Genomic DNA, 14,275 nt, shown 5'->3' with positions numbered 1-14,275 from the left:
TTTAGGCACAAATAAGGCTTTGTTCACACTTGCATCAAGGTGTCACTAGTTACCATAGCACTAATTAAGGGCTCATTCAGACTAGCGGGATTCTCTTCAGTGTGCACAGCACGGCCCCATTGATTTCAATGGGGCTATTCACACATGCGTGAATTTTCACGCAGCGAGTGTCTGTTGCGTGAAACTCACTACATGTCCTATATGGTTGCGTTTTCACGCACCTAGTCGCCCATTAAAGTCAATGGGTGCGTGAAAACCACGAACAGCACACGGAAACACATCTGTGTGCTGTCCGTGTTTCACGCATCAATTACATTGAAAAAAAAAAAAAGAAGTGCTTGAAAGTGCGTGAATAACACCTGCCACACGCAAAGCACACTGATGCAAAACGCAACGCACATGGACAGATTTGTGTGCGTAAATCTGTCACACTCGCGTGAATGCAGCCTAAGAAGTGGAAACAGGACAGGAACTTCCTAATAGAAAAAGGCAGTGAGAAAAAAACATGACTGCTGGGCTGATAAACTGAAAGACGAATACTTAAAGAGGCTCTGTCACCACATTATAAGTGCCCTATCTCCTACATAAGGAGATGGGCGCTGTAATGTAGGTGACAGCAATGCTTTTTATATAGAAAAACTATTTTAAACTACTTTATGAGCGATTTTTAGCTCTATGTTAATGAGTTTCTTAATGCCCAAGTGGGCGTGTTTTTACGTTAGACCAAGTGGGCGTTGTACAGAGGAGTGTATGACGCTAACCAATCAGCGTCGTGCACTTCTCTCCATTCATTTACACTGCACTAGCGATATAGTTAAATCGCTATGTGCAGCTACATACACAAACATTACTGTAGTGTCCTGATAATGAATATACATCACTACCAGCCTGGACATGATGTGTATTCAGAATCCTGACACTTCTGAATCTTTTCTGTGAGATTCCAGCAAGGCAAGCGTAATCTCGTGAGATTACGATGTAACCAGTCATTTCAAACGAGATTACGCTTGCCTTGCTGGAATCTCACAGAAAAGATTCAGAAGTGTCAAGATTCTGAATACACATCACGTCCAGGCTGGTAGTGATGTATATTCATTATCAGGACACTGCAGTAATGTTAGTGTTTGTGTATGTAGCTGCACATAGCGATATAACTATATCGCTAGTGCAGTGTAAATGAATGGAGAGACGCTGATTGGTCAGTGTCATACACTCCTCCGTACAACGCCCACTTGGTCTAAAGTAAAACACGCCCACTTGGGCATTAAGAAACTCATTAGCATAAAGCTAAAAATCACTCATAAAGTGTTTTAAAATAGATCGTTTTTCTAAATAAAAAGCATTACTGTCACCTACATTATAGCGCCGATCTTTTTATATAGGAGATAGGGCACTTATAATGTGGTGACCGAGCCAGACAGATTTCTGGTAGGGGCTAATAGGATTATTGGTAGGGGTCTGCATGCTCCTTTAAATGCAGTTAAACGGCCAAACAGTTTTGCACAAAAGCGTAAAAACAAAGCAGAATAATACATATTAATTTGTCATTGCCACACATAGAAATAAAACTTTAAACTTTACCTGCAAATTACTATTCTGTTACATTTGGAAGCCAATTCTTATGATAAACATACAACACAAGCAAAACCAGAAGTCTAACCTTGCTTCTCCAGTGGCGGTTTCTAGCTGATTCACCCAGGCTTTATATACCTCAACTGGGCTGGTATTGATGATCAATGACTTATCTTCAATGATTTCTTTCACCACAGGTGCCAACAGCTGACGCAGTGTGTTCTGCCCTCTTGCTCCACGATTAAAGCTGACCACCATTTTTATCACTGTTGGATTCCCGGTGACTATATCTTGTATCTGGTCAACTTTGGACCTTTTTTAAACAAAAGAAAATAAGCCAGAAATTAAATTTATAGATTGTAAACTGGTATAAAAAAGGTTAATAATGTACAGCAGTACAGAGAAAAGATAATAAAAGCACGATATAAAATAATCACCGGCACAGACGTCAGGTGTAGGACGGTGGTCTCCAACCTGTGGCTCTCTAGTTGTAACACTTGGGGAGCCACAGTTTGGAGACCACACCTGTAGTTTATGCATAAAGTAGTAAAATACATCAGTACTTACTTTATTTCCTCTTGAAGTGCAGTTTCAAAGAGTTTTAAAAGAAGGTATTCTTCCCGTTGGTTGGAAGCATAATTATACAGTGTGAATATCACAGTGTCCATAAACTTAGTGGATTTATTTTGAGGCATCTGGAAAATCAGCTTGGCCAGGTATGTTGGGTTAGTCTAGAAAACAACGTTGTCAATTTACACAATGTAACTTAAAAATAGAAAATTATAGTAACAGTTCCAAAACTTAAAGGAAACGTGCCATTCATTTTTTTAAAATTAATTTATGTGTTTTTATTTACTTCAATATTATTTTCTCACCTAAAATGTTTTCTTGGGGATGCCATTTTTTATTTAATCTGTGTGTGCATCTCTTCACTACTCATACACAAATTAAATATGGCAGCTACAGGGCATAGGAGATAGGGAAGGGTCCTGTCTAACGTCATGCTCTGTGGCACGCGCAGTTCAGAGCAACCCAGTATAGAAGCTGGTTTGTAGGGGGAAAGCCGGCACCGTTTTGGTGAAGACCGGCTGTACTGCAGGAAAGGTAGGTAAGTAGGTGTGTGTGTGTGTGTGTGTGTGTGAACACGTGCGTGGTGTGTTTTGCATGTGGAGTTTGTGTGTGTGGGGGGGGGGATTTGTGTGTGGCGTGGCTGCATGTTTTGGTGTAATTTGTGTGTATGTGTGTGAGGGGGGTGCGTGTGTGTATGTGTGTGAGGGGGGTGCGTGTGTGTATGTGTGTGAGGGGGGTGCGTGTGTGTATGTGTGTGAGGGGGGTGCGTATGTGTGTGTGTGTGTGTGGGGGGGGGGGACGTGTGTGGGGCGATTTTGCGTGTGGCGTAGCTGCATGTTTCGGGGGGGGGGGGGGGGGGTTTCCGTAGCAGCCGCATATTTGGGGGGGGTCTGCTGAATTTCTACTTCCCGTCCTAGTTCAGTGACCTCTAGTTTCTATTGCGGAGCAGGGGAGAAGAGAGACGTCTGCTGTAGGTGTGTAGAAGTATATTTTTCATACTACTAACTTTATATATATTTTTTGCATGTTCCGCTGGAGCTATTGGACAATGTCATAGATTCGTTGGACTACTGTGATGATCTACGTTTTTTTTTAAAATAAATAAAATGGATAAACAAGGGTCTTGTGGGGGAGTTTTTAGTTCAATAAAAAAATATTATTTTCTCAGATCTCTTATTTTTTAATACCTTATTAGTGCATTCGTAATGGCAGCTGTCTGTTTGAATACGTCCATTACTAAGGCGGGGCTTAGTGTTAGCCAGTAAAAAGGCTAGCAGTAACCCCCCATTATTTCCCCGGTACCCACCGCCACCAGGGGTACCGGGAGAGCCGTGTACAATCCAGTACTCAACCATCTGTAGTGATAGTTTGGCACTGGGGCGGCCGCAAACTATTATTATGAGGCTGAGGAGGGCCAACAACCGTGGCCCTTCCCACCCTGGTAATACTAGGCTACAGCTGCTTTATTGCATCTGGCTGGTTATGAAAAATGGGGGGGGACCCTACATCGTTGTTTTAAAAAAAACAAATGAACAAAAATGACATGGGGTCCCCCCAATTTTTCCTAAATTTGAAGACACCTCTTCCTTGCTTGTAGCCAAAAATAGGGAGGGAGTAAGTCTCCCTCCCACATTTACAACAGCTTTAATTCAGGTTGCTTTGCCTGAGTCACCTTGCTGTAATTCTGGGAAGTGCTCCCTCTGGTGGTCAACATAGGAAAACATGTCAAATTATTATTTAACTTTTAATACTTCCCACCCTGTGAAAGAAAATACACCAAAAAAACGAAACAAAATAAAAATAAGTAACTTGCTATTTTTTTTAAATTCAAGACGCATTCCCTTTAAAGGAGTACAGATAGAGGAGGAACCATAGATATCAATAGACATATGTAGTGGATCTGACGGCCCTCGAATAACTACAGGTCTCAGGAGGAATTTGCACCATTTACTTTCAGAATATGTGCAGGGGGAAAGCGACACTCTCCAAGGGACACCTCATGAGAATGATGTTTCATAACCATCCGAGCGGCATATTCTTTGTTTTTATATGTATATTTGGGTGTTGTGGATTTTATCCTTTTTATACCTTCACCAGTTTGAGTTTTAAGAAGCGTGCAACGAGAAACCATGGAAGTTCTTCAAGATGTAATACATGTTGGCATTAGTGCATGCACCATTGCCATCTTATGGAGAGCTTCCAATACATTGTGGAACATAGAGTACTTTTATCCACACCATCATCAACATGAGTCTCAATTATTATTTGTCAGATTGTGTATAGCCTTATCATATAGTACAAATGGATAGTCTTCTATCTAAGAAAGAAAAAAAAAAAAAAGATAACCAAAGCCTACAACAGCCTATAAACACGATATACCGTGTTTCCCCGAAAGTAAGACAGTGTCTTACTTTCTTTTTATCCCCAAAAGCCCCACTATGTCTTACTTTCGGGGTATGTCTTATATTGTAAAAAAATTGTCGAATTTATTTTTTTTTTTTTTTCACAAACTTTATTTAACTGTTTTACATTTTTTTTTTTAGTCCCACCAGGGGACTTCACTATGCGATGTGCCGATCGCATATATAATGCTTTGGTATACTTAGTATACCGAAGCATTATTGCCTGTCAGTGTAAAACTGACAGGCAACCTATTAGGTCATGCCTCCGGCATCGCCTAACAGGCAGATGCTGAAGGCAGACCTGGGGGTCTTTGTTAGACCCCCGGCTGTCATGGAAACCCGACGGCGACCCGCGATTTGTTTGCGGGGGCGCCGATCGGGTGACAGAGGGAGCTCCCCCCTCTGTCAAACACATTAAATGCCGCTGTCACTATTGACAGCGGCATTTAATGGGTTAAACTGCCGGAATCGGCGAGCGCTTCGATTCCGGCAGTTGCAGCAGGAGCAAGTGCAGGGGACGGCGCGGTGACGTATGGAGAGGGGGGCGGCGCGGAAGTGGGCAGGAGGCCGCAATACCCCCGTGTTTCCCCGAAAGTAAGACATATGTCTTACTTTCGGGGTACGGCTTATATTAGCCGACCCCCCTGAAACCCCCGATACGTCTTACAATCGGGGGTGTCTTACTATCGGGGAAACACGGGTAGATCAGCCCTCTGCCACCATGTATAATTGCAAAAAATGAATGTTGTTGAGTCTTACTAACTCCAATCCACAGTAAAATACACTGGTATATAGAAACACGTTGCTTTCCTTGGTTTTGTTGTTAATGTGCTACACTTAGGCCTTATTCACACACAAAAGTATTTCTCATCCATGTAGTGTCCGCTTTAAGAACGGTCAGCACACCGACCCATGCAATTTAACGAGGCTATACACACATCTGTGATTTTTCCTAGAGCGCGTGTCCGTTGCGAGAAACTCACTGCATGTCCTATTCTGGTCTGTTTGGCGGACAAGACTCGCACTTTAAAGTCTATGTCAGCATGAAAAAAACCGAACAATGCACGGATACCATCCGTGTGCTGTCCGTTTTTCCACACATCAGTTGCTAAAGAAAAGAAAACAAAAAAAAAGCTAAGTGAAACCAGGACGTGCTTGCAGAGGAGAAACAGACGAGAAAAACGGATGACACACGGAAACCACACCGACAACAGGGACTGTCCCATACATGAAAACCGGCCCGTTTTCTGCAGTGATGCAAATTGGACATGTAACCGTGTATTTTGCCCAATTTAATTTGCAGACATTATTGCGAATAAGCTGGATATTATAATTAATGATCTACAGATGAGTGTCAGGAGACACACATATCACGTCTCCACCTCTGCTACTAGTTCAGCTGACATCATTGTTATACCATCAGGTTTCCAGAAGAGCCTTACATTGGAAGCAGAACAAGCATTGTAGGGTAATTACATATGTGGCAAGGAACAGTATCACTCCCTGGCACCCTGCTAGAAACACTTCACATTCAAGCAGTTCATTACGATGCAAAAAAATACTAGTCTACAGTCCATTTTAAAGTGGACCTGTCACACCTCCCCTGATATGTCTATTATAGTAAATACTTGAACTCCCCATGAAACAATTATGGATCATATTTGATCAGAACTCCTAGAAACTCCTCTGTTATTTCCCCTAGAAACTTAGGAGTAAATTGAAAACGAACGTTGTTTTTTTTTTATTCCCCTTGTCAATCTGTCAGCACTTATTGGACATTGTCAGTCTGTGTATGGACAAACCCCCAACTAGCAACACCCAGTTGTTAATTTATTCATACATTTCTAGGAGGAATAGCAGAGGAACAACACAACATAGAGTTATAAGAAAAGATGCTCCAGAATTGTTATTTCATTAGAAATACAATTATTTACTAAAATAGACATGTCAGGAGAGTTGATGAATACCTATACAGATATAGACCCTAGACAAACGTCAAGAATTAGGCGTCCGCACATATCAAAAGACAAAAATGAATACCTATAAGTATACGTGAGGACATATAATATATCCAAAACTGAATAAATACCACAATGTCAGGAGAGTTGACGGATTCTCTTTAAAAGGGTTTGCCCATCAGGGACATTTATGACATATCCACAAGATATGCCATAAATGTCAGATAAATGCAGGTCCCACCTCCGGGACCCGCACCTATCTCCAGAACGGGGCCCCCTAAATCCTGTTGTACCTTTCTCAGCTCCCGCTGCCTCCTGGCTACTTTCTGATTTAGATGGTCGGCAGTTACGAAAACAACGTAGCTCGCTCGTATCTGCTATTGGAGTTACGGAAACCGTGTAGCTCAGCGAGATACGCGGTATTGTAACTCCCAACCATACAAATCAGGAAGTGGTCGGGAGGCAGCTGGAGCCGAGAAAAGTAGAACAGAGTTTAGGGGGCCCCGTTCTAGAGATAGGTGCAGGTCCCAGAGGTGAGATCTGCATCTATCTGACATTTATGGTATAACCTGTGGATATGTCATAAATGTCCCTGATGGGCAAACACCTTTCAGGCTTTAAATTGCATCTTCAGGACTGAAAAATACAGCACTTTGCCATCTTGATTGCAGAAACCACTTTGGCCGATGATGCCTTGAACAGACAGCAAAAAAAAAAAGTGGTGCGGCCGGTTGTCATCTAGCAGAAGTTATAGTTCTACATAGCAATGTCTAAAAGACAGACCATCTTTTTGTTCATTGTTGTAAATAAAAAAAAAAGGACGGTCACCGACTTTTGCACAATCGTATAAATATATATATTTTATATACCGAACTTTCTGAATCATCCCATAAGAAATAGACCCTAGTAGGGCCTCCTATGACTGTCCTCTGCTAGACTTCTGGGGCCAATCATCTTAGCAGAGCCTGGACTCTGGTGAACCGGTCGGACTCTGTATAGATATCCAAAAGGCATTCCAGTTTACGTGTATTGCTGCCCTTTCTACCGGTACACGGCGAAGATGCATGCTACATCTGAAAAATGTTTTTTTACCTCTTATATTCTAAAATGCTGGCTTTCTTTTTAGTGAATCTCATTACATAAAGAAGTTCCCAGACCTACCATTATGTCCTACAATAAGATTTCTACAAGCCGTGGTTAATTTATGTTGGTCATAATGTCATTGTGGAAATTGGCACATTGCAAAAATATGTAGAAAAAAAGCATTGCCAAGAAGATGGATTGAACATACGAAGTTATAAATAGCCACAAATTAAAAACTGCTACAGAGATCTTCCCATGTATTACGTAAAGTGGTTGTATATATTAGAAGAAAAGAAAAAACTCGTCCATGGGCTGTGTCTGGTATTACAGCTTGACCCAATTTAGTTCCAATACTAATCAAAGCCCCTGCACAAAAGTGTCTCTCTTGCAAGATAAAAAATAAGACCTTTTTCTAATCTCCTACAACCTTTCGCCTATACTTCTATTTTTTGGGTTTTCTTGTATACACACACCTGAAGAAGATAAAACAGATGCTGGTATGCTTCCAGTTTCTTCCTTTTCTCTTTGCTGAGGCCTTTAATGCCCTGCTTATCAACCGTCAGCATCTCCTCTACTTGACCTTTGCTCTTCTTGTTCAGCTTCTTGCTGTGAGACACAACATCCTGCACAGACGTAAACAACGTTCCATGTTTAGCAATGTACATGTAAGCAACAATAATTTCATTCTAAGCGGACTTTCCCTGGTGAACAATGCAGTTTTCCAAAAATGACACATTTCCGCTTTAATTAAAAAGGCTAATTTTTTTATTTTATTCCAGTTCTCTTAAACCATCTTGTTTTAATAACAGATTGGAATATTCCATACTCTTATTATCACATAAAAGTAACTTTGAAGAGAATGGAATATTCTCTACGCTTATTATCACATAAAAGTAACTTTGAAGAGAACCCTCTGCTAACATTTTCCCCTTCAAAACAAACATATTGGGACGTACAGTTCCTCTATACAACAATAGGTGTTAATACTTGCCAACTGTTATTTTCATGGGACGGTTCAGATGGCCATACTGGTAAACGTGCCTCTTTATATTTAGAAGTTGCTGAGAAATGAGCCACAAGATCTCCCCTGCTGCCAATGTAACTAATAGTGGAGGAGCCCCTGGGAGGGGTAGTGCCAGTCCTTGTCATGTGATGCTTTTTAGCCAATCCTAAAATAGCAGATTTGCTTATTTGTCATGTGATTGGCTAAAAATCATGACATGGCTAGTACAGGCGCCATCTCCCTGCCGTAGATTCCCTCAAGTATAAGGCAGCAGAAAATATGTTGGTTTTCAGGCCTCTACCTATAAAGTAGTTTAGCAGTAGTTTCTAGAGCACCTGTACCATGCATTTCATTTATTTATTTTTTTTAAAGGAAAAAACTTGGCGACCGGTATTATCCAAGATTAAAAACTTTTCATGAAATACTTTTTTTGGAACCCAAGGCATAGTGCTAAAACGTGCACATTCTTAGACAAATTATTTTAGTACAGGTTCTGAACATCTGATACAAGCTAATGTAATATTTGTAATATTTAACATCTATCTCTTTAAGAACCATCAAGACATCTAACTGCCTGTGCAACCGGTGTGGCGAAGGTGCAATCCTTTTTAAGACAAGCACTTGGCTTTTATGCCTCTTTTACAAACCTTGTTTTTGCCATTTTTATGTTCAGTTGTGGCGGCCATTTTTGCAAAAACGACAAGCAGAAGTGCAGCCATATTCGCGGTGACTTTGAATTACCTACTCAGAAACTAACAATCCACTTTAATTCTGTCAGCCTCGTCTATCAATAATAAAGTGAAAGTTTTACTAAAATGTTTGGATAAAAAGATAATGCAAAAGTGACAACCAAACATGTTCCACAATTGAATAGAAAAATGACAATATCTCGGAGATTAAAACAATTACAAAACTTTGCTACTGCTCGAAATATAAAGTTAGTAAAGCCATGAGATGAGAGAACTACAACTTCCAGCATGCTACAATTTGGTCAGTAGGTCATGTAGAACGTGTTCACAAGGGAAGACTTTATGTTTACACATTTACCTATGTTCTCAACAACAAAAAAATCTTAAAGGAGTGCCATCCTGTTTCCTCAATTTCCTAGGATGGGAATACAAAATTTCCAAAGATGCTAACCTGCAGAGTGATCCTGTTTTTTACTAATAAGCCTATTTTAATATCCATGAGGCTGAGATCTTTTTCCAGCTGCGCATTTGATCTAATCTTGGTGACTACTTCTTCTCTTAGTCTGGTCACTTCCAGTTCCTCTTGAAAGTCTAGATCACTTTGGTCCAATAGATAGACAAACTTTCGCACAACGTTCAGTGGTGGGTTTTCCGAGCATACTATGGAAAGACAAAACAAAAATGAAAACAATATTGGCTGTGTAGTGTACCTAAAGGTCAATAGTTAGATCAACTAAGGCCCGTGATTACGGGCATGGCTGGCAGCGGACAGTCACCCGCATTTGCGGGCTGTGCTCACATTATAAAGTATGGGATCACAGTCCGTAAAATAAAAAAATAGAACATGCCCTATTTTTTGCAGATGCTTTCTACAGTCCGGACACCTTCCCGTAATTATATGGGAAGGTGTCCGTTAGCCCTAGAAATGAATGGATCAGTATTTTGATGCGCAAGTTTGGTCAGTAATTGCGGATCAAAATTACGCTCATGTGCATGGGGCCTAAACGGGCAAATTTCGGTGGGACCGGCCTGGCCATCGAATGTGTATTAGATGGTCGGCCTAGGTGCGTAGGGGTGGGCGTTAGTAAAGGATCGGGCATGTTGAATTTCAACATGCCTGATCCTTTTGTTCTCGGGGAGATATAGTAAGCCCCCACCAGAGATATCTAAAAGCAAATTATTTCCCCCTACCATTGACAACACATGCACGCCCGGCTAAACTGGGTGTGCATGTATTAGGGCAGGTCGGGAGGAATAGTTATTAAATGGCTGCCTTACAGACAACAGGATCCTAAATATACAGGCACAACCTTTGTACCCTCAAATCCAAGAACTGTAACAGTACATGGTGCATCAACATGTTAATAAGCACTGATGGTATGTCCACGTCCTCTGGAGGATCTATATTTTCTTTCTAATCACACACTATGGGCAATTGTAAGTAGGTTAACACAAGTCTTATTTCTTTTCAGGGTGTGATATGAATCAAGAATGTCTAGAAATTCATATGTTGGATATCAACTGAGGACCCCAGTTACCTCTCAATATCGGCCATTGTCAGTGGTATCAGTAAATGCGGGCCTTAACCAATGAATCACCATGTCCCCCACAGTATTACATTTGAAAACTTTGTTCCTTTGCTTCTACTTACTTAACGTCCGGTAATCCTCCCTTGCCTTGTTGGCCTTCAGGAACGCTTGTATTTTAACTATTTCTTTTTCCTAAACAAAGAACAGTCTTATTATAATGTCGTTAACTTGGCTGGATTTATTTTGTGTTTTCTTCGGTCTTGTAGAAAAGAAATAACATACGTGATCCTTAAAAAATGTCTGTCTCCTCTGGTATTCTCTTCTTGCTTTTAACATTCGGTACCAAGCCTGAATCTATAGGGCACATTTAAGTACATTATTAAAGTTATGGTTATTTAATCTCTGAACATTTACTGTAGGTTCTAAAGCACCAAAAACTGGTAGCCCAAGTTACAATGGTATCAATTCATGACGTATGTAATTGGCTTTCAACCTTATTATCTCAGAAACGCCTAACAATACACAGAGATCATAAATAGTCGACATTACGTACGTATTTTACTGGTGGGAGTAGTTTACATGCAAACAAATGTGCATTTCATTTAATCTTAAAGGGATTATATCAAACTCTTCAGTTTGCAGCCGGCCCAATAATCAGCAGGTTGCAGTGGGTTCAGCTTCAGAAACCCCTGATGATCGGCTATTATTGACACCTGCTGCAGGAGGGAAGTATTACACGCCAGGCCGGGTCCATTATAACGAGAGCGGCTATTTTCTAGCAGCTCTCTGCTCTGGGTAATAGAGGAAGGGGTATACAGAGAAGGTTTTCTACATAAGACAACACCTTTAAAGATCAATGATATTTAATGTTTTGTTGGCATATTATATTTCATTTTACATACTCCCGATCTTTGATGACCTTTTACAGCATGTCATTCATGTGTAGGACCAAAGCTGAAGGTAGCCACAGACACATGAATAATGTGGATGGTATAAACTAGAACAAGAGCTTGCACTAAATCTTTTTAAGCCAACGGATATCTTGGATATCAGCCCAAAAATGTACTAGTTTCTCCTCCATTCTGTTGAACAAAAGTCAATGATCTGTAGGACGATCCTGGCGGCATCATCATCATCATCATCATCATCATCATCAAGGCTATGAAACAGATATTGTATATCTTATTTTTCCCTTACATATTTGAACATCTGTTTGGCAATACATGATGTATCAATCCCTTTTCAGTGTTTGGGTCCCTAGAGAAAAATTACAGCGGGCCATGCCTCTAGAAACATCAGCGATCAGCTGGTATCCGTAGAGAAACCACTATTTTCCCTGCATCGCACATCATTCAATTTGATCAATTACACCATTACAGATCATAATTGTATTTGATTTTATTGAAAAATTCATACCTTGACAATGCCTACAATGTTCCCTTGTAATAGTTGTATTCTGTCAGTGTAGGACTTTCTCTGCTTGTATCCTTTCCAAGAAGCCTGTCCATCAATAACAAAACAATATACAGGTTACACAATTTATTGAATAAAAATCCGGTCATGCATATGATTTTGTAAATGATTATAATCTAATATAAAACTATATAGATTATGTAATGGGAGTGTATATATACTGTATGTATTTGCAAAAAACAAAACAAACCGCATATACTAGTCCTTCTCAAAGAATTAGAATATTCTCAAAAAGTTAATATATTTCAGTAATTCAATTCAAAAAGTGAAACTCTTATCATATAAATATATTACACACAGAGTGATCTATTTCCAGTATTTTTTCCTTTTAATGTTGATGATTATGGGAACTGTTAATGAAAACCCAAAATTTAGTGTCTCAGAAAATTAAAATATTATATAAAGCCAATTTAAAAAATGATTTTTAATACCGAAATGTTTGTCTACTGAGAAGTATGTACAGTATATGCCCTCAATACTTGGTCGGGGCGCCTTTTGCATGAATTACTGCATCAATGCGGCGTGGCATGGAGGCGATCAGCCTGTGGCACTGCTGAGGTGTCATGGAAGCCCAGGTTGCTTTAATAGCGACCTTAAAGGGAATGTGTTGCCAGAAAAACATGTTTTTTTTTTAAAAATTAAACATTTAGTGTGTGGGTGATTAAACATTGTTCAAATTATTTTTTTTTTTTTTGCACAAGTCAGGAAATATTATAAATTATTTATAATACTACCCATTTTTGGTCGCTAGATGGAGATGTTCCCAAAATTGCAGCATTGCAACATTTGGTTAAAAGCCCTCGCTCTAGTGAGCTCTCAGCATCCCCCCCTCCTTTATCCTGGCTAGTGCCGGGATAAACGAGGGGTTTGAACGGTGTAACCTCCTACACTGTGTGTCGCCATTTTTTGAGCTAACCCACAGTGTAGTAGGTTTACATACAGTAGTAAACACACACAAACACGAACATACATTGAAATCTCTTACCTGCTCCTGCCGCCGCGGCTCCCTCCGGCCCGTCCGCTCCGTTTGCTGCCGCTGGTGCAAGTGCACAAATCCGGAAGCCGCGACCGGAAGTAGTAATATTACTGTCCGGCCGCGACTTCCGGTCCACAGGAAAATGGCGCCGGACGGCGCCAATTTCGAATAGGACTGTGTGGGAGCGGCGCATGCGCAGTTCCCACACAGACGCCGTACACTGCAGTCAATGGGACGGAGCCGTTCGCAGTCCCTATGGGACTGTGGCTGCCGTATTCCATGTCTGTATGTGTCGTTAATCGACACACGCAGAAATGGAACAAAAAATGGCAGCCCCCATAGGGAAGAAAAAGTGTAAAAATAAGAAAAAGTAAAACACAAACACACAAATGAATATAAACGTTTTTAATAAAGCACTAACATCTTTAACATATAAAAAAATAATTTGTGTTGACACTGTTCCTTTAAGGTCGTCTGCATTGTTGGGTCTGGCGTCTCTCATCTTCCTCTTGACAATACCCTATAGATTCTCTATGGGGTTTAGGTCAGGCGAGTTTGCTGGCCAATGAAGCACAGTGATACTGTGGTTATTAAACCAGGTATTGGTACTTTTGTCAGTGTGGGAAGATGCCCAGTCGTGCTGTAAAATGAAATCAGCATCTCCATAAAGCTTGTCAGCAGAGGGAAGCATGAAGTGCTCGAAAATTTCCTGGTAGACGACTCCGCTGACTCTGGACTTGATATAACACAGTGGACCAACACCAGCAGATGACATGGCTCCCCAAACTATCACTGACTGTGGAAACTTCACACTGGACCGCAAGCAACTTGGATTGATGCCTCTCCACTCTTCCTCCAGACTCTGGGAACTTGATTTCCAAATGAAATGCAAAATTTACTTTCATCTGAAAACAGGACTTTGGACCACTGAGCAACAGTGTTGGTCCACTGTGTTATATCACGTCAAGAGTCAACGCAGCCGTCTAGCAGGAAATTTTCGAGAACTTCATGCTCCCCTCT

At 40.7% G+C, this 14,275-nt stretch overlaps 1 protein-coding gene across 2 annotated transcripts in view; it reads right to left on the bottom strand.

The window, feature by feature from the left end:
* Positions 1 to 14,275, bottom strand: part of IQGAP2 (IQ motif containing GTPase activating protein 2) — a 282,889-nt gene that overhangs the window by 38,787 nt on the left and 229,827 nt on the right. For both annotated transcript variants that reach the window (XM_075838503.1, XM_075838511.1), the window contains 7 exons: positions 12,223 to 12,306; positions 11,089 to 11,160; positions 10,929 to 10,998; positions 9,729 to 9,937; positions 8,059 to 8,208; positions 2,140 to 2,303; positions 1,661 to 1,885 (listed from right to left, as the gene is read on the bottom strand). In XM_075838503.1, coding sequence (XP_075694618.1) covers positions 1,661 to 1,885; positions 2,140 to 2,303; positions 8,059 to 8,208; positions 9,729 to 9,937; positions 10,929 to 10,998; positions 11,089 to 11,160; positions 12,223 to 12,306 — 974 coding nt within the window. The remainder of the gene's footprint in view (positions 1 to 1,660; positions 1,886 to 2,139; positions 2,304 to 8,058; positions 8,209 to 9,728; positions 9,938 to 10,928; positions 10,999 to 11,088; positions 11,161 to 12,222; positions 12,307 to 14,275) is intronic.

This window comes from Rhinoderma darwinii, chromosome 1 (assembly GCF_050947455.1).
Source record: "Rhinoderma darwinii isolate aRhiDar2 chromosome 1, aRhiDar2.hap1, whole genome shotgun sequence".
Taxonomy (NCBI): domain Eukaryota; kingdom Metazoa; phylum Chordata; class Amphibia; order Anura; family Rhinodermatidae; genus Rhinoderma; species Rhinoderma darwinii.
Note: the sequence above shows the minus strand (reverse complement) of the source record. Positions and strands in the feature narration are given on the sequence as shown.